General features: G+C 37.4%; 2 protein-coding genes across 3 annotated transcripts in view; one reads left to right on the forward strand and one right to left on the reverse strand.

The window, feature by feature from the left end:
• Window positions 1-21,963, forward strand: part of DSC1 (desmocollin 1) — a 351,582-nt gene that overhangs the window by 69,801 nt on the left and 259,818 nt on the right. The window lies entirely within an intron of this gene.
• Window positions 1,265-21,963, reverse strand: part of DSG4 (desmoglein 4) — a 47,156-nt gene continuing 26,457 nt past the window's right edge. The window contains exons 9-16 of the mRNA XM_040479162.1: window positions 19,424-19,695; window positions 18,074-18,213; window positions 15,983-16,201; window positions 12,161-12,466; window positions 8,991-9,130; window positions 8,775-8,838; window positions 7,195-7,403; window positions 1,265-4,825 (exon numbers count right to left, since the gene is read on the reverse strand). Coding sequence (XP_040335096.1) covers window positions 4,058-4,825; window positions 7,195-7,403; window positions 8,775-8,838; window positions 8,991-9,130; window positions 12,161-12,466; window positions 15,983-16,201; window positions 18,074-18,213; window positions 19,424-19,695 — 2,118 coding nt within the window. The 3' untranslated portion in view covers window positions 1,265-4,057. The remainder of the gene's footprint in view (window positions 4,826-7,194; window positions 7,404-8,774; window positions 8,839-8,990; window positions 9,131-12,160; window positions 12,467-15,982; window positions 16,202-18,073; window positions 18,214-19,423; window positions 19,696-21,963) is intronic.

Genomic DNA, 21,963 nt, shown 5'->3' on the forward strand with positions numbered 1-21,963 from the left:
AGAGTAGGCCATCCTGGGTTTGAATCTTAATCCTGCTACTCACTTAAGCTCTAACATAAAAATAGGAAATTCTTTTTGCTTTAGTGTCTTCATGTATGACGTGGATATCAGTCATACCGCGTGGTGTGGTTTTAAGAATTCAATAGGCTAGGGGCACCTGGGTGGCTCAGTCAGTTGGGCGGCCGACTTCAGCTCAGGTCATGATCTCACGGTCCGTGAGGGCTGTGAGTTCGAGCCCTGCGTCGGGCTCTGTGCTGACAGCTCGGAGCCTGGAGCCTGTTTCAGATTCTGTGTCTCCCTCTCTCTGACCCTCCCCCGTTCTCTGTCTCTCTCTGTCTCAAAAATAAATAAATGGGGGCGCCTGGGTGGCGCAGTCGGTTAAGCATCCGATTTCAGCCAGGTCACGATCTTGTGGTCCGTGGGTTCGAGCCCCGCGTCAGGCTCTGGGCTGATGACTCGGAGCCTGGAGCCTGTTTCCGATTCTGTGTCTCCTTCTCTCTCTGCCCCTCCCCTGTTCATGCTCTGTCTCTCTCTGTCCCAAAAATAAATAAAAGAAGTTGAAAAAAAAATCAAAAATAAATAAATGTTATAAAAAAAATTAAAAAAAAAAGAATTCAATAGGCTAATACATTTTGAGTAATTGGTATAGTAAACATCATATAAAATGGCTGACTATGAAATAATTTTATAATGCCTATTTTGTTTCAGACTTTTTTTATTATGTTTAATTTGACCACTTAATATTCTTTGAATATGCTGTTTTTAGTTTTTATGCCTTTGGAATCCCTGTCAGATGACATTCTATTTGGCCTAGCCCAGATCTCACCATCTTCAAGGAGCCTTCCTTAATTCCCCTTATTGAAATTAATTATTCTTTTCTTACTTCAACAGAAATTAGTACCTCTGGTAAAAGAGGAACAATAACGATAATTTTACTGAATTTAAATCCAGTGGGAAAAGAGGATATTTAATTCTGTAACGCATACAATGTTTAGAGCAATTTCTGGAATTTATTCAGTTGACTTGTTGACTAAACTAACGTTTATAGTGAGCATCTACTAAGAAAATAATGATTTTACTGAGAAATTTTATCATTGGTGAGTAAATGAATTATTCTGAATTTCATTTTACAAATGAATCCATGCTCCTGTATTATATACATCATGATAGAGATGATAATCACCTAGTAACACGATGGGAAAAAGGTTTTCTGGATGTATGTTTGCGTGTAGAACACTACATGCACCAAAGAGAAAATGAAATGTTTCTTTCCTTATCACATATTTTTTATTGAAGAAATATATAAAACACTATTACAGTCAGGAATACATTGCAATCAGAAATATCTAATCCAAAAGAGGAAATTTTTTTAAATAATTTTTTTTTGGAAACAAGGTTATAAAATACTCTGTTTTCTTAATGTCTTCCTCTCCCTTCACCTAACAAGACTTTTCTGAGAGAACCCATTTATGCATTTGAATGCTTTCCCTACAGGCAATTGCATAGGGTAAGAGATATGACTGAAATTATACATTATTATATTTATTCATTAAATCTCATTTCTTGGGCTTCTGGGTTCATTTTCAAACCTTAAAATAAATGCTGTATCAGCTTTATCTCCTACATAAATCAGTATCCTAGCTCTTCAGCAGTGAAGGGGAAATCTTGCTTTCCACTTTCTGTTTTGTTTGATATTTTAAAAATATACCAATTTCAGAGATTTAAGTCATATATGAGTGATACTGACCGTCTTGGAATAATGGAGTTCTCCTCACTGATAATGTTAAAAGAGAAAATGAAATGGTTCTGGTCTTGTTTCCATGAATAGTATTAGGGAAGACATCCACCAGATGTACATTTTCTCTTTTGGAAGCACCCTTAAATCTTTGTGTATTGATGGAAGGAAAAGTTCACAAAGAAATTTTCTTACCCTTCTCACAAGAGATTTCGGTGAAATTCTTATGCTTAGTACTATTTTCTTAATTTCTCAGTCTTAAAGTATTTTCAGTTTTAATACTGTTAGCACCTTACATTTAATTATTTACTAGTTTTTTTCATAATTTATAAAATTATTGTCCCAATAACATGCACAGTTCAAAAGCAGAATATCCACATCAGGATATGCCACAGGACTGAGTGCATGTGAGATGTTACGTGGCTGGGACTGTTAAAATGACCACGGTACTGATGCTCCTTGGCTACCCTATGGATTCGTCAAATTATGGAGTTATGAAATGTAGCAGAATCTTGGTTGTGAATAACTACGGTAAAGAATGACTATAACAACTGGTAACACACGTGATTTGGAAAAGATGAGAAAACATGTAAATAACCTTCTGGCATTATACCGTTCTAGCCATTCAGCATTTAAACTTCACAAAACCCATTTTTTTTTTTTTGAGAGATAGTTTTTCTTCCAAGTAGGAAATAGCAAAGACCCTGCAACAGACCAAACTAGATCCTCTCCGTGTCTGATGAAGTTACAACATTGAAACACTGGCCAGAATGCCCAAGCAATGGCCTCAAGGTTTTGTACCACATTGTACCACAACCAGCAGGTTGTGGTCATTTTACCTCTCTAGTTCTAGATTCCTCTTCTGTCAAATAAGAGAATTGGGCAAGAGGTTATGTGTGATGCTCCAAATTCTACACTAGTTTTAGTTATAAAGGAACAAATCAAGAAGCAATGAGGTTATTTCCTTCCAAAAGGAATAAGCCCTGACAATAAGTTTATTTCATTTACATTGTCTTACTGGTCATATTATAGTTACCAGTATACAGTTTACATATTTTACAGAATTAAATAAAACTATCTTGCTAGAACCTCTCTTTCACAAGCCCACTTTATACCTACAAGGAGTAGCAATCTGTGCAAGTGTTTCCATTTCATTCATTCAGCAGAAGCAGCAATGTTAAAAAGAGAAACACAACTTGGTAGTGGACTTAAATATTTTGTTACTTATTCTTGGTAGGAACCCAAAGCTGTATCCCCAGGGTTTTAAGTCTAGAAATGAGTTAGAAGTTCTATGAAGTGAGAAATCATGTTTGTCTTCTTCCCCTATATATTCACGGAGACAAGACCAACACTCCACACATAATAGCTTCTAAGTAAATATTGTTGAATACGTGCATGACTACAGAGGTGCTTTGGAGACTATCTGATTGCCAAATGAAAGCTCTATGACTCAGGTCACTGAAACCGAGTAAACCATATTTCATATGGTTTTTTGACATAATTAGCAAGAATAGAGAAAACATTCCCCTTAAGAAGGAAATACTCTAATACTTTCCCTAAGAACTGTTTATACTTCATCATTGTCATAATTCTTTTGACTATCACAAATTATTTTACAGTTACTGATATAAATCAATAAAGTGCGATACACATTCATCCATATTGATTTATGTATATATGCATATCTATTTATATATATATAATTCTTTTCGGTGAACCATTTTCAGTGGTGCATTCAGCTGGCAAACACTTTCCCTGTATTATATTAACCATGCCCTAAATATTGCATATCTTGAAAAACCGAACAAATGACTTCAGATGTCTAATGATAGATGCTCTATTTTCCTCTTAAATCTTCTTTCAGAAATGTATACTTCATTCACTTTTTCAATTAAAAATTTTTAATAGAAATATTTCTCTAAAGGTATTTGCCTGGCAAATGCAGGCAAGATTTCTTTTGCAACCTCTAAGAACAAGAGCATCCTGGTTCACATGACCAGTCCTATAGGGCTGAAGACCTCTAAGATTCACCTTATGAGTTATGTGCTATTTATTAGACAGTATCGAAGGATATAAAATATTTTCTTTAAGTTTTTTGGCACATTATTTAAAACCAGAAAGAATTACAAAAGGCTTATCTAAAGTGCTTAGCCATATTCTCCCCCCGCCCCAAAGATATATTCAAAGAGTGGCATTGATCTTAGAATGTTCAAATATTTGTCGGCTGCTAAAATGTTAAATATAGTACATTATACATCTTTGATGGATATGTTGGTGATCACTAGGTGCAAGGTGTCCATATAGAATACTGACCAAAAGCACTTACTGTTGGGAGTAATGTATGTTACTATATCGTGTTACTCTGTGTCGAGATGTCATTGGAGATGTGGAGCCAGTGGTTTGACTTACGTGAATGTTGGGACTCATCATTTGTGTCACTTGAATTTCTGGCCCTACCAAAATACTGCCACTCATTACAGGCCCCATACAGCCATCAGTCATGCTACCGTTGCTCGTGTCAGGCATACCAGGACTAGACAGCACTCTCTCGGCATAGATTACATTGTGCGTGTTGGCTAACTCAGCAGGTATGCAGATATTCCCTTGAACGTCATAGACAGGTGCCATTACTGTTTCGGTCACTACAACATTGGGTGCAAGCTGAGGATCGAAAACAATTGTTGTGGGTTGCACACATGGGTCAGCTGTTGTGTAAGTCTCTGTCACTACGATATCCCCGTGGATCATGGGTTCCGGTATTGCCATTTCTGCCTGGAATTCAGCTTCTGAGAGGGTCATTCCTGAAGATTCATTAACAAAATAATTAGGCCCCAGCAAAGGCAGGTCAGTACTGATAGGTATACAGGTCTGCTGTGAAGGAAATGGTTCAATTTCTGTGTCTAAGCAGATTTCAGCCAGAGTCCTAAATTTTGGGTCTAAAGTTTCCATGTAGCTTTCATCTAAATCATCCACAATCCAACTGCAACAACCAATGGAGCCAACAGGAGACCCTACTCCCTCGTGGTCATAAATGAGCAAGCAGTCGTTTGCAGGCCGACATTCATCCTCATCTGCATAAGCATAGACTTTCTAAAATTAGAGGAAAAACAGGAAGTTAAAAGTTACTTTTCCTTTAAAATAACCAAAGAATAACAACAGTGCTTTAGAGATGTCTGATCTGAGAAGATTATAATGGAATAAACTGAAAAAAACACGATTTTTCGCTGTATTTCTAAATAATTGGAATTTTTAAAGGAGATCAGAAGGCACTAATGGTGTACAGAATCTGAATCAATGTGAACTGCTCTTATTTGAAAGCTAACATTAATAGTTTCTGCATTTTATTCAGATTTTGGCAATCTGAATTTGTCAGACAATGTTTTAACTTTTTTGGATTTATAGTCTTTTGTTTCTGAGGGGTCTAGAAATAACAAAATATATTTAGTTATGTTCAACATGTTATTTCTTTAAGGAGAGAGATATTTGATCAACTTGGAATAACAGCATGTATAAAGATGTCAGTATCTTTAAGCTTCAGAGACTTATGTCCAAATGTTCAGTGGTTTTACATGACCGAAGCAAAGAGAGCCAAGATGTCTTTGGAGTTAGGTTAACAGGAAGAAGGCACTAAAGGTTATCTACTGTGATTTTCAAATTATTTTTAATGATGGACCCTTTGAATGTAATGCTAGGTAGGAGCCCTGTATATAGAACTAATGAAAGGGAACTTCTCTGTGGGAAGACGATGAGGTGGCTGCTCTCCTCCAGCTGCTATGGCTCTTGTTGGGTTCCGTGAAATCCTACGGGGCCTGACATAATCTTATCCCCTCTCTGTTTCATAAATAAGGTAACTGAAAGCCCAGAGAGAGTGAATGGCATGCCCCAGACTCAAATAATCATAGAATGCTACCTCAAATCCAACTACCCTTTTTACCCTACATCGTGCTGCTTACCCTCTGGTCTATGCGAGACTCTAAATTCTACCATTAGAAATGGATGGTTTTAAGTCTTGAAAGCAATTATTCATGAGTTTGGTATTACCATAAACATGCCGCTTAATATTTTCAAGTGACACCTCGGTAAGAGGATAATCCCCCTTGCCGGGGCACAAGTTGGCTGTGGGGGTGGAGGGTGGTGGTGTAAAACATGGCAGAAAAGAAACACTGTACGTTCTGCAGAGGTTTTATCTTGTAGGGGGAGAGGCTGCATCTCACCACCTCTGAAACCTAGTGCCATTTTTTTAAAGTTTTTTGTTTGTTTGTTTTTGGGTTTTTTGTTTGTTTGTTTGTTTTGAGAGAGAGAGAGTGGGAGAGGGGCAGAGAGACGAAAGAATCCTAAGTAGACTCCTGCATTGTTAGTGCAGAGTGCAATGTGGGGTCAAACTTACAAACCCTGAGATTTAATGTATCAGGCACCAATTGTAATCAAAGGAAAAATTTTGAAAAATCAAAGGACATTAATGGTAAGGCACTTTTAATGTTAGTGTGAATTTTATGAATGGTTCATTAAATATAATTTCTATGACATTTCTATGACACATAATTTGTGCCCATTTGTTGGATGTACTTAGTGATATCTATCACTCATCTAAATAATCAATACTGTTCATGTGATGGTATTTGTAATCACCAATTTTAAGGAATAGCTTACATTTACAACAACATCCTTAAAATTTTTTGTTGTTGTTGTTAATAGCAGGTAATAACTCATGCATTACCATATACGGAATAAAATAGGCTAGTTGAAATATGAGATGAAATGGATTGCTATTAAATGAAATAAACATACTAACTAGGGATTCACAGGGGATTTATTTACCCTTTGTGCCACCCTGTCAGGGCAACCCAATGCCTATGGAGCTTTCTTCTTTGGGATGCTCAGACCCATGATCCCTTCTCTTAGTGAGGGACATGGATCCCTTGGGGATGGGGCACTGGATAGAGAATAGGAGACCGGGGTTCTAGGCCCTGATATATCACCAAGTCATGGTGATACTCTGTTTCTGAGTTATCATTCTCTTCCTTTCCCAGTCCTGGTTTTTAATTTATTTTTTTCTTCTTTCATTGGAGGTAACTGCAGGGTAGGAAGGACACCATAAAGAGAGGACATGCATACATTTTTTTTTTTTTTTTCTTGATCAGGATCTTCCTGTTTTGCTGCTGCTATGGGAAACAAAGTGCTAAAAGCAAGAGACAGAAGACAGAAAAATGGGAAAAAATGAAGTAGGGAATAATGAGAGATGCTAGCCTTTTCCACGATAGTAAGATGGATGTATGTCAATTGAATATGAAATGCTTTGGCAAATTGGCTTTCTGTATTCTAAGGAGAAATGAAATACTTTTTATTCAGGACTGGAATAGAGTAGAGAATAACTGAATATATTTCAGAAGAACCTATTGCCATCATTGTTATCACTCAGTCTCAAGACTATTTTGTATAACTGTGTGCAGGGGGATTACCTCAGAGAAATAACTGTCCAGGAAAGCCATGTTCAGGCCTGTGTCTGCATATTCCCACTGGGTTCCTATTGTGGAACTCCTCCTCCGTCGAGCTCCTGCTGAACCTCCGGCCGCCATGCCAGCGGCCGTCACAAGGCCTGTGTTCAGTTCCACTCCTGACACACCCCCTTCAACCGTTCCTCCGCCCGCGTAGGTGTTAGTGTAGATTTCTGAAAGGACAGAGCATTCGTGGAATGTGTGGATTCATGGAACAGTGCTTGAGTGGTCCGCACTGTTCATCCACGTCAAACCCTGCTAGCCACTGTCTGCCATGTTGCACCACCACACATGTGAGTAGGTCCTGGAAAGCAAGGCCAGGAGCTATTTGAAATCCGCCCAGTCTTAGTTCCCTCATAAAATAAAAGTCAGTAAATGGTACAGAGGGAGCCAGCTTTTGGAATTGGCCTCTGATTTGCACAAAAATATCCCCTAGACTCACAGGTATGGAGCCACCCAAGGGGAGCAGGGCCTCTGCCTGTCTGCATCAGTCCTTCTGTCACTGCCTCTGGCAAGCTCCCTGGCCTGTGTGAGAGGGCTTGTACCCCCTCAGGACCGCTCCACAGCAAGGCCAGCAGAAACTGAAACAGTCCTCACTCACTCCGGTGCTGGAGGGAGAGCTGGCTTTCACAGGAATGTTCAGCCACCTTAGACTCTGTATCAGAGTCTGGTTTGGAATACTGAGGAACCACTGCTGAGAAATCTCATGTTTGTCCTAGAATTGGACAACCTCTCTACTTCGTTCATTCATTGCCCACTAGTTGAGTATTTTACAGTATTCCTAGGTGTACATGGAACTGGTAAATTAGGAGAATGTAAGTCTGGTGAGGCAAATGCATGGATTGCATTGGCAGATATACTGTTTTTTTAAAGGTACTTATACATGAAATTAATCAAATGCAAATGCATGGATTTAAGAAGAATTCTTCAATGTATTATTAGAAGAGCATATTTGCTGCTTTTTCTTTTCTCTTATTATTATTATTTTTGAACAGCTTTATTACAAATAATGGCTCCGGTAGCTGTCTGTGCAAGGCATTGTTCTAACGTATATTTTTAATGTATATATACATATTTTTATGTACATGTATATGTGTATATTTTGTGATATATATTATATAAGTTATTTATAGGTAACTTACATAATATATAGTAAGAACATTATATATCATACATAATATGTATATATGTCTGTGTATCGCTCTTTACAGGGACACCTTGAAGTAGGTGTTATCATAAACTAAGTCTCAAAGATAAGGAAATTAATTAATTAATTAAGTGCTGGCCCAAGCACATAGCAGGGGATCAAACTCAAACACTCTGGTTCTAGAGTTTGCCTTTCAAATTGCTACGCCATACTCCACTGCCTGTAGTTTAAGAAAAGTAAAGCGATGACTTCAAACATGTTACTTGCCCTCTCATTATGCTATCATCCAAAAGTATTGGCAGATATACTGTTTTTTTAAAGGTACTTATACATGAAATTAATCAGGTTAAATAATTTTGCAAACTTTAACAAGAAACAGATTTTGGTGTCCACTGACCAGAAGAATCTATACGATCCTGGGTATTAGAGGCTGTCATTGGTACACATATATTTGACACATCCTGAAAAGAAAGAGAAACATTTTTGAAATAAATGCTTTATGTTAAACACATAACAAATGACATAGTTTTCTTTCTGTGTGTTGTACAATTATCAAGACATGCTCGCTTGCACTGAAATCCCACCCCGCTCTGGACCATGGCCATCCACTCACCCTGTCCTCCGGGCGGGCCCCTTCTATTCCCCAGGCCTGCATCACTCCATCTCCCCCCTCTGGCACGGGAGCAAACCTCGTCCCCAGGCCTTCGGGCTGTCTTCGTTTGCAGCAACACATGAGGAGCAGGAGGGGCGCCACTGCCCAAGAAAGTGGATAGAGACTTAACACATTGTTGCTCAATTTAGGAAGTCACTGAATATATCATTTTTTGAAACATGTGGAATTATATTTAGAACCAAAGGGATGAATACAAATATAAGAAAGCATCAGTTCTCCCTGAAGAGTTGAATATATAGATCCATGTTTATGAATACAAAACCACCAAATCACATAGATTTTTAGAGCTGGACTGAAGGGAATTTGGGATTATGTAACCGGAGTTCTCTACTGATAGATTAGAAAAATTAGGCCCTTTATACCCTCTATTCCAAGACTCCTAACTGGCTGCTGGCAGATCCAGGATTCTGATTCCTAGTCCCCCATGTGCATGCATGTGCATTTATATGTGCATATGCATGCACATATAGTCATCTGTATATGTATATGTATTTGCAAGCCTGTGTACACATATGAATAAATGTGTACTTATCTCCAAGAGCATGTGTATAAGTGCAGGTGCCTATATATATATATATGGACTATGTCTGTGGCTATGTATATGTGTGTGTATATATATATATATATATGTATATATATATACACATATATTTGCAAATCCATATAAAAACTGATATACACAAATCCGTGTAACCAAACATCATATATACACTATAAGTTAAATACATAATCAGTATATGTAATCAAAAGGATTGAATACAGGTTTCAGTTATAGGACCTAGAAATAGGACTCTTCCTCCACCCTTATACCAACCACATATCACCCTTAAAACCAACCACATATCACCCACCAAATTTAATTGAGCTGTTTACATTTATTTTAAGATCTTGTATACAAAATATAATGGAAACTTTACTTCAGTTCTACACTTTAATCCAGAAATTTACACATTTCTTAAGTTTTCTAAGATTCTAGAATACACTCAGTTTAGTTCTTTGGGTCCCCTCTAGTTGTTTTTTATACTTTTCAAATGCCCTAGTATAACATGCATTCCACTGAGTTAATTACAAGTATGGAAGAAAAAATGTCAAAGCTGCTAAGTCAGCGCTTTTTACTGATTTCCCTGAAACAGTTAATCTCACTCAGAGCAAACATCAAAAGTCTTAAAAGAAGGCCCTTTGAGAATATAAGTTTTGGGCAAGGACCTCTCCTCTCACTATCACACTGCACGCGCCCCCCCCCCCCAAAAAAAAGAAGCCTGGGCCTCTTCACTGAGAACCGATGACTTTGTCCAAAAGGGTCTTCCCCTCCTATTCTACAATCAACTTAACAACTCTTGTGCTTTCTTGGCCTGATTAAGGAACAGTCGTGAAATTTTGAGTGCTAGTCCACTGGGAATGTGGCTAATTCTGGGTGTTTATCCCTGAACTACACATTAGCTTCATTAGAGGGCTTAAACATGCCACAACTTGGGTCTCATTTTGAGTATTCCTGCTTGAACATGATTAATTAAAAGACCTCCAATGATTCTAATGTGCAGCTAGGATTGAGAACCTCTAGCTTAATTTTTTTTAATGTTTATTTATTTTTGAGAGAGAGAGAGAGAGAGAGCGAGACAGCATGAGCAGGGAGGGGCAGAGAGAAGGAGACATAGAATCTGAAGCAGGCTCCAGGCTCTGAGCTGTCAGCACAGAGTCCGATGTGGGGCTCGAACTCACAAACTGCGACATCATGCTCTGAGCAAAAGTCAGATACTTAATTGACTAAGCCACCCAGGCACCCTGAGACCTGCTGGCTTAAAGGCAAACTGATACCTCGACTCATCTGCTCTCGTCACGTTCTGGGAAAATATCTCCAGTATCATTATGATAATCACTCATGATCTTGGTATTATCTTACAAATTCATATTATTTTAAGAAATAAAGTTTGCCCAAAAGTCATTTGTTATTTTTTCATTCCTCAGAATGATAATGTTTTAGTTTGTACTTACGTATTGAAACATGTTAATGTTTTAGTTTGAAGGATTTAGTCAAATTGGATTTTAGAATCCAATTTTTGATTTCCACAAAATCTAAAGTATTGGGGCGGGGAACTAAAATGTGTTACTCCTCTGAGGGTCTACATGTTTTAAAACATGGTAGGGAGAGGAGGACACTTTTTGAAATGTTTGCATAGGGACTTAAACATCCCTGTGACCATGGTCCTACTTGCAGATACTCTTATCAAGAATCCAGAGGCTAATTCTCTCTTCTAGGCTCTTCTCCCTGCTTCCTGTTATACCAGAATGAACAGGTCACCTGATCTCACACAGCCTCACTGATTTCTCATGGCCTGTGGACTGAAGCCCAGAATGTTTGGCTTATCATGAACATTCCTGCAGACGGCTCCCAGCCTACCTTTTAGCCTGTCAACTTCCTGAGTGTTCTATGCCCTACCATCCCTCTCCCTGTTTATGATTGGGTTATTCCTTTCAGATTTCCCCAGATACCATCCTCCTTCTAAGAAAACCTTTAGCTTTTAGGGCCTGGCTTGAAGCCACCTTCTCCATAAAGACTCCCAACCTTCCCACGTGGACTTGATTGCTTCTACCTCTCTTAATGCACTTTGCTGAATTTTTCATTTTAGGATTTACTCTATGTTTTGCTATATTATACTTAGGAATTTGCTTGTGTTTTTCATCTTTATGACCCTCACTGACTCTAACTGTAACTATTGAACAAGCACATGCCCTTAGTAGCCCCATTGTTTACTTCCAAATTCCCACAAGAATTGCTATAGATACCAAAAAGAAATGGCCAAATGAACCTAGGCATCCCAGTGAGCCTGGTTACATTCTTATTTTTTTTTTTTTCCAACGTTTATTTATTTTTGGGACAGAGAGAGACAGAGCATGAACGGGGGAGGGGCAGAGAGAGAGGGAGACACAGAATCGGAAACAGGCTCCAGGCTCCGAGCCATCAGCCCAGAGCCCGACGCGGGGCTCGAACTCACGGATCGCGAGATCGTGACCTGGCTGAAGTCGGACGCTTAACCGACTGCGCCACCCAGGCGCCCCTACATTCTTATTTTGAAGAAGTGCTGAAAAGGGAGATTCAATCCAGTACTTACAAAGCAGTAGTAAGAGTCCCAGGGCAATCATGCCAATCCCTGTTGGTCCAAGACCAACATTTGAACCCTCAATTTGGTCTTCAGTGATGGTCCCATCTATATCACTGGTAACCGAGCTGCCATCCCCTGTGTTGATGCCTGTGGTACTAGAGTACAAACATATGTGGTTGTAGTCACAATCACAGGCCTCTAACTCCACAATCTGTGGCAATTGACATGCTCTGTTAAAGCTGTCCTTCACGATGATTGGGATTTGGTAAACTGTGGCGTATAAAAGCTGCTCAGCCGTCAGGATTGCAGAAGTAGCTGAAAAGAAAGAGAGGAAAAAGAAAATAAATTGGAATTCCTTGGAATAATGCTTCCTAATACCCAAGACTAACCCAGGGCCTGAGTTTTTCATACTCTCTTAGTCATATGGCATCCTATACTTAATTTTTAAACATTTATAATGAATTGTTCAATACTTTTTGCTGCTTAATTATTTCTTTTTTTTTTTTAAGTTTATTTTGAGAGAGAGAGAGGGAAAAGCAGAGAGGGAGGGATAGAGAGAATTCCAAGCAGGCTCCACACTGTCAGCAGAGAACCAGGCACGGGGGCTCAACGCTACGACTGTGAGATCATGACCCAAGCCAAAGTCAAGAGTTGGACACTTAACTGACTGAGCCATCCAGGCATCCCTGAATTGTTATTTCTATGAAGCAGGCTGGGATCCTGTTGCTTATTTCCAAAACAACAATATTTGTCATATTATGTGTACTCAATAAATATTTGTCCAGTGAATGAAGAATATTGAGTTGAAAGGAAATATTGGAAGTTTTCTATTTAGGATTACAGTTTGCAAATACCCTCCTGAAGACTATTGTTTATCTCTTATTCAAAATCACTGTCCTATCATTTAAATTTAAATTATTCCAATAACTATTTTCCTAATTCTTTGTTACCATTGCCTATCAATTTGTATAGAAACTGTTGTTTAAAACATAGGTTGAAATTTATTTATCAACCCAAGGAGGGCTTAGAGATGATTAAGTGTACACCTAAATCATGAATATTAATTGATTAATCCATAACATGCAATAATTATAGGTATTATTTATTAATTTCATTTAGCTATATGATAAGCCAGCTATGTCTACCAAAATATAGCCTATGCACAAAGAGTTGAATGAGGTGATGCCATAGCACATTAAGTGAAAGTTGATTCCTTTCTTTAACACCAACATTGAAACAGGACTCTAGGAATATTCTCTCCAATGTGATTATATTTTTTTACTGGCAAATCTATTATATAATTTGAATACCTTTACAAACCTCCACATAGAACCTTTTTTTTTCTTAAATTTTTACTCATAATATCTAGGATCTTAATGAGGAAAAAGTGGTTAGTACTTGTTATTTACCAATGGGATATTGGACTTCATAGGAAGGGTGAATTCAAAGTTGTCTTGATTTTTGTTTCTTTTTTTTTTAAACTTTATTTTTTATTTTTTAAAATTTACATCCAAATTAGTTAGCATATAGTGAAGCAATGATTTTAGGAGTAGATTCCTTAGTTCCCCTTACCCATTTAGCCCATCCCCCCTCCCGCCATGTTCCAGCAACCCTGTTTGTTCTCCATATTTATGAGTCTCTTCTGTTTTGTCCTCCTCCCTGTTTTTATATTATTTTTGTTTCCCTTCCCTTATGCTCATCTGTTTTGTCTCTTAAAGTCCTCATATGAATGAAGTCATATGATTTCTGTCTTTCTCTGACTATTTCACTTAGCATAATACCCTCCAGTTCCATCCACGTAGTTGCAAATGGCAAGATTTCATTCTTTTTGATTGCCCAGTAATACTCCATTGTGTGTGTGTGTATATATATATATGTGTGTATATATATATATACATATATATACATATATACATATATATCACATCTTCTTTATCCATTCATCCATCAATGGACATTTGGGCTCTTGCCCTACTTTGGCTATTGTTAAATTTTTTTTTTTTTCAACGTTTATTTATTTTTGGGACAGAGAGAGACAGAGCATGAATGGGGGAGGGGCAGAGAGAGAGGGAGACACAGAATCGGAAACAGGCTCCAGGCTCTGAGCCATCAGCCCAGAGCCCGACGCGGGGCTCGAACTCATGGACCGCGAGATCGTGACCTGGCTGAAGTCGGACGCTTAACCGACTGCGCCACCCAGGCGCCCCAACTTTGGCTATTGTTGGTAGTGCTGCCATAAACACGGGGGAGCATGTGTCCCTTCGAAACAGCATACCTGTATCCCTGGGATAAATGCCTAGTAGTGCAGTTGCTGGGTCATAGGGTAGTTCTATTTTTAGTTTTTTTGAGGAACCTCCATACCGTTTTCCAGAGTGGCTGCACCAGCTTGCATTCCCACCAACAATGCAAAAGGGATCCTCTTTCTCCACATCCTCGCCAAAAGTTGTCTTGATTTTTAATGGGGTTACTTTAATGTGCTTAACTTTTTAAAATATTGAAATGATTTTGTGGAAAACAGCCAAAAGGTTTTATTATGAAAACAAGTTGCCTAATTTCCTCTTTTGACTAAGTGCTTAATGGTGGTCTGTTTTCTGGCATCATCTTAGGGTTTCTCCATTCTACGAATGGAAAAGCTTAGTGGCCTTGGGAGATGGGACTCTCTGAGGACTGACCCCTCTAAAAATCTTTAACTGTTGCCTCAAATGAATATGAGATTAGGGAGCTATTGTAGCCCAAATGAGGTCCTCTTAATGGCATTTCATTTCTATGTATATTTAACATCTCAGGGAAATAGAACCTAAGGTATGTAAAACGTTATCTTCTCTGAAATTTACTTTCATTTTAAAAATCAATTTCAGGCATTTATTTTTACATAGCAACAGTTAGCACAAACATACATATTCCTTGGGTATCTTTACTCTTTAAGTACTTTGGTTTATGTATTTCCTTGTATCTAAATTCTCACATAATTTTTTTTTAATTTGCAAATTTTTTATTTTTTTAAGTTTTGTCTTTTTAAAAAAAATTGTTTTTAATGCTTATTTTTGAGACAGAGAGAGACAGAGGATGAGTGGGGAAGGGGCAGAGAGAGAGACACGCACACCAGAATCTGAAGCAGGCTCCAGGCTCTGAGCTGTCAGCACGGAGCCCAATCCGGAGCTTGAGCTCAAAAACCGTGAGATCATGACCTGAGCTGAAGTCAGACACTTAACCAACTGAGCCACCCAGGCGTCCCAGTTCTCCCATAATTCTAATTTTAATTCCGTGTGTACTACACCTTAATAATATATATGTACTACTGTTTGCTTAAGCATTCTTCTTATATTGAGCAATTCGGATTTAAATTTTTACCTTTACAGAGTCTGAGCTCATCATTATTTCTAAAAAAAATTTCATTGAACTTATGTGCATTGATCTTATGATATTAGAAAATATGTAATCGTATCTATGGGATACTTGAGTTGCAGAAACTTTTAAGTGATTTGCCTGAAATAATTTAGAGTAGGGAATTACGACATATGGTGAGTTAGTGAAGGACTCTATTTCAAACTGTTCAAATATTGGTTTAGCACACCATATGAAATGGCAAATAAACTGATATTTACGTACTAATATTTGTAATTGCAGTATTGATAAAACATGTTTACTTTTATTTCAGTTTAAATTTTTTTCAAATATCCTAAGTGTGAATATGAAAGATTTTCTCATTTAATATGAATATGGCAAGAATCTTAGAAACAGAGATAGAAAGTATTACATAACTTGCCTAATTATTTGGTAATTGTTTTTGCTTTTGGTCTTAAAGTTTGAGCAAGTTTGGATTCCACTTACCATTTATTGATCTGATATCCCATAAGTCAGCTGTCCCTGGTGGCTGTTCAGCCACACAGAAGGTAAAGGGAGCCCCGTAAGAATGATCATAAACAGAGATAAGGATCGATGGAGAGGCAATGCAGATGTATTTACTTTCAGCAAAAATGACTGGACAGTAATCATGAACATCAGGAACTTCGATACATATGGTTCCTGTTGCTGTTTTCCCAGAGCCATCTGAAATAGCAAAGCATCATGAGTATTGGGGTAAATGGTGTCAGGGAGAAAATCCTTTCTTATATTCTATGATGATGCCACAACATAGAGGAATAGCATGAATGACTCCTGAAGTGGTGCATGATGGGTTCCTGCTTACTTCAATGACCTGAAGCCACTCTTGTCTTTGCTCACTACCTTCCAGCCACACTGGTTTCTTTTTAATTCTTGAAACAAATTTCTTCTAACCCAGGACTCTTGTGCATTCTATTCATTCTTCCCAAAATGTTTTTCACCTCCATTTCATTCAGCCAACTCCTACACATCCCAAGATGCAAAATTAAATGTCCTTCAAAACAGGCTTACAGTTTCTAGTCTCATGCTGTCCCCATAAACAAGACTCCCAGTCCAGTCTAGAGCCTTCCATTCAGGATGCTGATTGATTTCTGTATTTGTAGGAAAATAACCACAATTGAAATTAAAGAATTGTCTGTATGCTTTTTCTTTCTGTTTTACTATTTATTTTAATTCCATCCATTAGATGCTATTTCTCTCTGAAATGGCACTTCTGAAAACAAATATAAATCTATGAGGTTTTTTTCCCTCACCCATTCAAAACAAATTTTTGGTCAATATAGTTAATTAGAAGGGCAGAAGAGCAAGAAATTTGAATCTGGACTTTTAGTTCACTTTTCCATCTGGATGGCTTGTGCCTATGCAGATACTCTGCTTAGGCAAGTAAACAATAGCCCTTGTTTTAGTTTTCTGTTGATACATTTTGACAGTTTTTTTTCTCCCTCTTTATCACTTGATGACTAATTTTTATTCTAGTTATTGAAGATATTCACATATGACCAACATGCAAAGATAGGCTGTGATCAACATGGTTAGAGTCCTTTTAAGGAAGTGGCTTTCTAGTATGCTGATAACAAATAAGACTATAATATTTCTATAACTGACGCAGGTGTTAGAAGTGACACAGAATGAAGACCAGAATGTATGGACTATAATGACTTGGGGATTATCACGGTTTCTTTTAAAATCTTTTACTGCCCATTTATCTTTTTCTTTGGCTACTGTAGAGCTCAGACATAAACAATGCAAACCTACAGTATCTATCTTCTATTAGGTGTATATCTAGAACACCTATTTTCTTTCTTCTTTTCTAGTTACTGACCTTTTTCTGTTTTGTTCTGTAGTAGCTGGTTACCTAGGCACTGTTCAGAGCATGATTAACTGTTGGTAAATAAATAAACTCCTGTTGCTATCACTAAAAAGGAATGCTTAATAGCTTTTCCCGTGAGAAGCAGCTCAGTTACAAGTTAGTTCAGTGCATCTGCTCTTATGACTTTTAATTTGGCTCTTCTATTTGGAATAACCTTGTGCTTTAACATCTTACTTTGGACATGTCTACTCAAGCAGCACTTACACAGGCCTCTCGTTGTAGCTCAGTTTTAGTGGTTCTAAAATAACTATACTCTGGGACACTGACTTTCTCCTAGGTCATTCCCAAATGAACTTTGCATACACCTTGTAGTGCTTCCTTTACGTAAACATTCCTAACATACTCTGAAAGTTGAATGAAGCATCTCAAGAAATGAGGCCAGAAGCAGAAATTGAATTTTATTTATAGCCTTAAACTTTTATGCTTTCTGCTGTAAGCCACATACTGTTCTTTTTTGGAAGTAGGTAAAATAAATTATGCTTAAATGTAAATAATGGTATGGGTGGACTGAATTCAGTTCTTGATCTAAGGTATTTAGAACTCTCTGTAAGTCTTGCAGACACACTAAATATGTTATTTGAGTCAATCTACTATAAATATTAGAATTACATTTATATTTAATGGAATAACAATAATTTTATTGAAATATTGAAAATAAATTTTCTTACCATCTACAGCCAGGATCTCCGCTGTGTATATCCCATTGGTAATATATTTTGACTTCTTATCAAATTCCCTAGACAACTGTAGCTCACCAGTCCTTGAATCTACTTTTAACCAGCTGCCTGCATCATGTCCTATGATATACCTGTTTTTAAATAAATAAGTTCATCATTTGCTTATGTGAAAGTTAATGATTTTAAGTCACATGCAATGCATTAAACTTAAATATAGTATTTGTATATTTTACAGTGATAATTGTATATATATTGATATATATATCAATAAAATTTTAGTGTTGAACATATTAATACACAGGTTCACAACAGAGTTTTAAAATTTCATACTTCTTACTCTTCTAGCTCTTAATATAATTGTTAGTAAAATGTATGAGTCTCTTTCAGGTTTGTTTATTGTAGCAATATCTACTGAGGGAATATACTTTATTCATTTTTACATGTGGTGCCCTTCGTTTTTCCTAGATTTTAAGGTGTATTAGTTTTAGGGTACCTTGCTGTTGGCCTGTTATGGGTTTTAGTATTATACAAATAATATAATATAATAATATAATGTATTCAAAATGCTCGACCTTATTGAAAGAAGATCTGGCCTCTGTACCAGGTACAATTTCAAGTGTCCAAGGCACTTATTTGACACATCCTTTTTCTCTATCCCATACTGATAGACTTCATAATTTTTGTTGTCTATCTATTTGTTAACCTATTAAGTAATCAAATTGTTAATATCAAAGTAATTTACAAATCAATAGACTGTTGACTCCAAAAATATTAGGAGGAGGAAAGAAGAGAGACAAGGAAGGAGAATACACTTACATATTTCACTAGTCATTTTCCAGAATATCTTGTATAGATCTAATTCATGTATAATCTGTGTACCTAGTGCCTCTAATGCCTACCTTTCTACTTCTCCAGTTCTGAGTTTATACTCAATCAAATTTCTAAAACACCTGTGTTTTAGTTTCTATTATCTTTTTTCTTCCTCTTAAGCTGGTGGTTGAAATTAGTCCCAGAGTCATTAGATAACAGGTTTTAAGGAAACAAGCTGTGACTCATCTTTTATGAGGTCTTATAGTTTACAATATGGCTTACTCAGCCTGGGGCCAGGGTGGTAACAACTGGCCACAAAAAGATCAGAGAGACTCAGGGAGTCAGAATCTCCTAGTAGTTCTTTGACCTTATAGTTGCTCCCTGTACACAATTACCATTCTAACCTTTTGGAGTCCATATTGCAAAACTCAAGACGTATTTCAACCCACATACACTAGTACATTCTATATGAACTAACACTGGACAAAACCACATTTTATCACTTTGATATGAGCACAGTATTTGTGGTACCTGACATTTGTTGCAGGATTCCCTGTGTCCATATCTATAGCTGTATATGTGCCAAGCACATAATTCAATAAGGAATTTCCTTTTATTCCTTCTCGAATACTGAAGGTCATGGAATTTGGATGAAATGTGGGTCCTTCTCTCACATTAACAACCTGAATTCTCACAGGGGTTGAGTGCATTCGGAATTGAGAAGCAACTGAGTGGTGAAATTCAGCTTGGTTTTTAACTCCAATACTAAGATGAATATTAGGCATTTGTTCATAATCCAGCATCTGAAATGATAGAAAGTAAAAAACTCTGAAAAGACAAAAGAGCTCTCTTTTGGTAGAATAAGTAGCCATGATAAGAAAGCAACATGCTAGAGTGAATTCCAGGAGTTATGTTATTCAGATTTTGAATTGATAAAACTTTATTAATTACTGCATTAGACACTTCAGACATGTTATTCCCTTTATCTATTGGCATAAGCAGGTATACAGGTCATTTATACCTACACAGGTCATTTAGGCCTGTGACTTAGGTTGGACTCAGGCTTCTTATATAAAAACCCTGAAGTCAAAATGATTTCTTTCCAAATGAGAAAAATGAAAAATAAACTTAGAATGAAATAAAAAAATGTTCACAACTGGTGAATGAATAAATAGGACCCAGGTTTTCTTTGTAGAATTCACATCTAAGAAGCTCTTGAAATCAGCAGAATAAGGGAGCTTTATTAGTATAGTTGAACATGTAATTTAAAAAAAAATGAGGCAAACAACTTCTAAAGGAGAATTCATGATTATTATATGCAGCCCTAAACTATAATTTAATTGTGCTGGGTCTGGTGGACAAGAAGATTTCTTCACAGGGCACATTCAAATAAGCAAATAGCTTTCCCAGAGAAAAGTCACCTTTAAAATGGGTTGTTTGAATAAAAGGTGAATGGAATCTTTTGATCCCGAATGATTGATGTGGTGACATGAAAAGTCACCACCAACAATTCAGCATAAAGCCGACTGTGAATTGTGTACTAAAAAAATGGATTTTCAGTTGGAAGAGTTCCCTCTTATACAACAAGTGAAAAAGCAGTTGTGAAAAAGGGAGTCCTGGACAAAGACTGTTTAGAAGTGTTCCGGAAGATAACGTAGCATCCCTTATATCACATTTGCCAACAACAGTAGTTGACATAACAATGCCATCAATAAGACCCTGAGGTAAATCTCTGCTTCTCAAGGAAATTCTATGACATCATAAATATTTTCTCAGTAAATTTTAGTTAATTTCTTCACAAGAGCTAATAAGATGGAAATAGTCACAGGAATTCAGTTAGGTCCTTATTTGGGACTGGCTCACTATGGTTTACTTACATTTCAGCTCAAATCCTTCAGTTTTGGGATTTTGAGTCTTCTGTACATCTGTCCCCTCCCTGGTCCACACAATGCCTAGCACAGAGCTGACTATGAATGGTGTTCTCAAAAATAGATTTTCAACCAGAAGAGACCTCTCTTCTACAACTCAGTTTTTATTTTCTAGAATTCCACACTGTCTTTAAACAAATGAAAAATCTGAGATTCTTTTTTTCAGGTAGAGAAATCTCTTGGAGTTTTTGGTGCATACACACGTATGTGCTCTTTGTTAGAATAGTTCTCTCCCTTTTGAATAGAGGGTGGGGAGAATATTAATATGTGTATAATGTTGTGTCAATTACAGATGTTCACAGAATATGGTGTGAGGAAATTGGTTGGGGAGCTAATCTTCCCTCCAGTAAGGAAGATAAAAAGCAGAGGAAAGACAGAAAGCCTCTCTAATATTCTTTGCAAATGGGATCTTTTATCAAGAGTTTTGCGATTGTGCAGAGGTCAGGGTTGTGCAAAAAGCAATAAAAACAACTACGAGTCTCTGCTTGGAGTTAGAAGAGAGAGGCTGGAACGAATCAAGTTTCTGTGGTTGAAGACCTGACTGAAGAATACTCATAAAGGATATGCTGATATGTGTTAAAAGGGTGGAGCTAGTCTTAGAGAGTCTACAGGGGGCTCAGGAAGGGCTCAGAATGAAGATGACCCATCCAGAAATAGATTTGGCTTCTGGCAGGTTTTTTTGCTATTTAAAAAAAATTTTAAATTTTTAAAATTTAAAATTTTTAAATGCTTATTTATTTTTGACAGAGAGAGAGACAGAGCATGAGTTGGGGAGGGGCAGAGAGAGGGAGACACAGAATCCGAAGCAGGCTCCAGGCTCCGAGCTGTCAGCACAGAGTCCGATGCGGCTCGAACCCACGGACCATGAGGTCATGACCTGAGCCGAAGTTGGACACTCAACCGACTGAGCCACCCAGGCGCCCCAGAGAAGTTAAGCTGTTAGAGTCTCCCATGCAATTTTGTATGTTTGGTTTTGGTTTTGGTTTAGGTCAACATGACCCTGCTATTTCCCAGAGGGGATGCCGGTTCATTTTAGAATTAAGTATGGAAAAAGGTAGATCAGCAGTGTGTATACAAAACAGGCAGTTTTTCCATGGCAATTCCCCATGAGGGAATTGTTAAATATCTGCCAGGGTGTGTATG

The sequence above is a fragment of the Herpailurus yagouaroundi genome, unplaced genomic scaffold (assembly GCF_014898765.1).
Source record: "Herpailurus yagouaroundi ecotype Mexico unplaced genomic scaffold, PumYag 142, whole genome shotgun sequence".
NCBI lineage: Eukaryota > Metazoa > Chordata > Mammalia > Carnivora > Felidae > Herpailurus > Herpailurus yagouaroundi.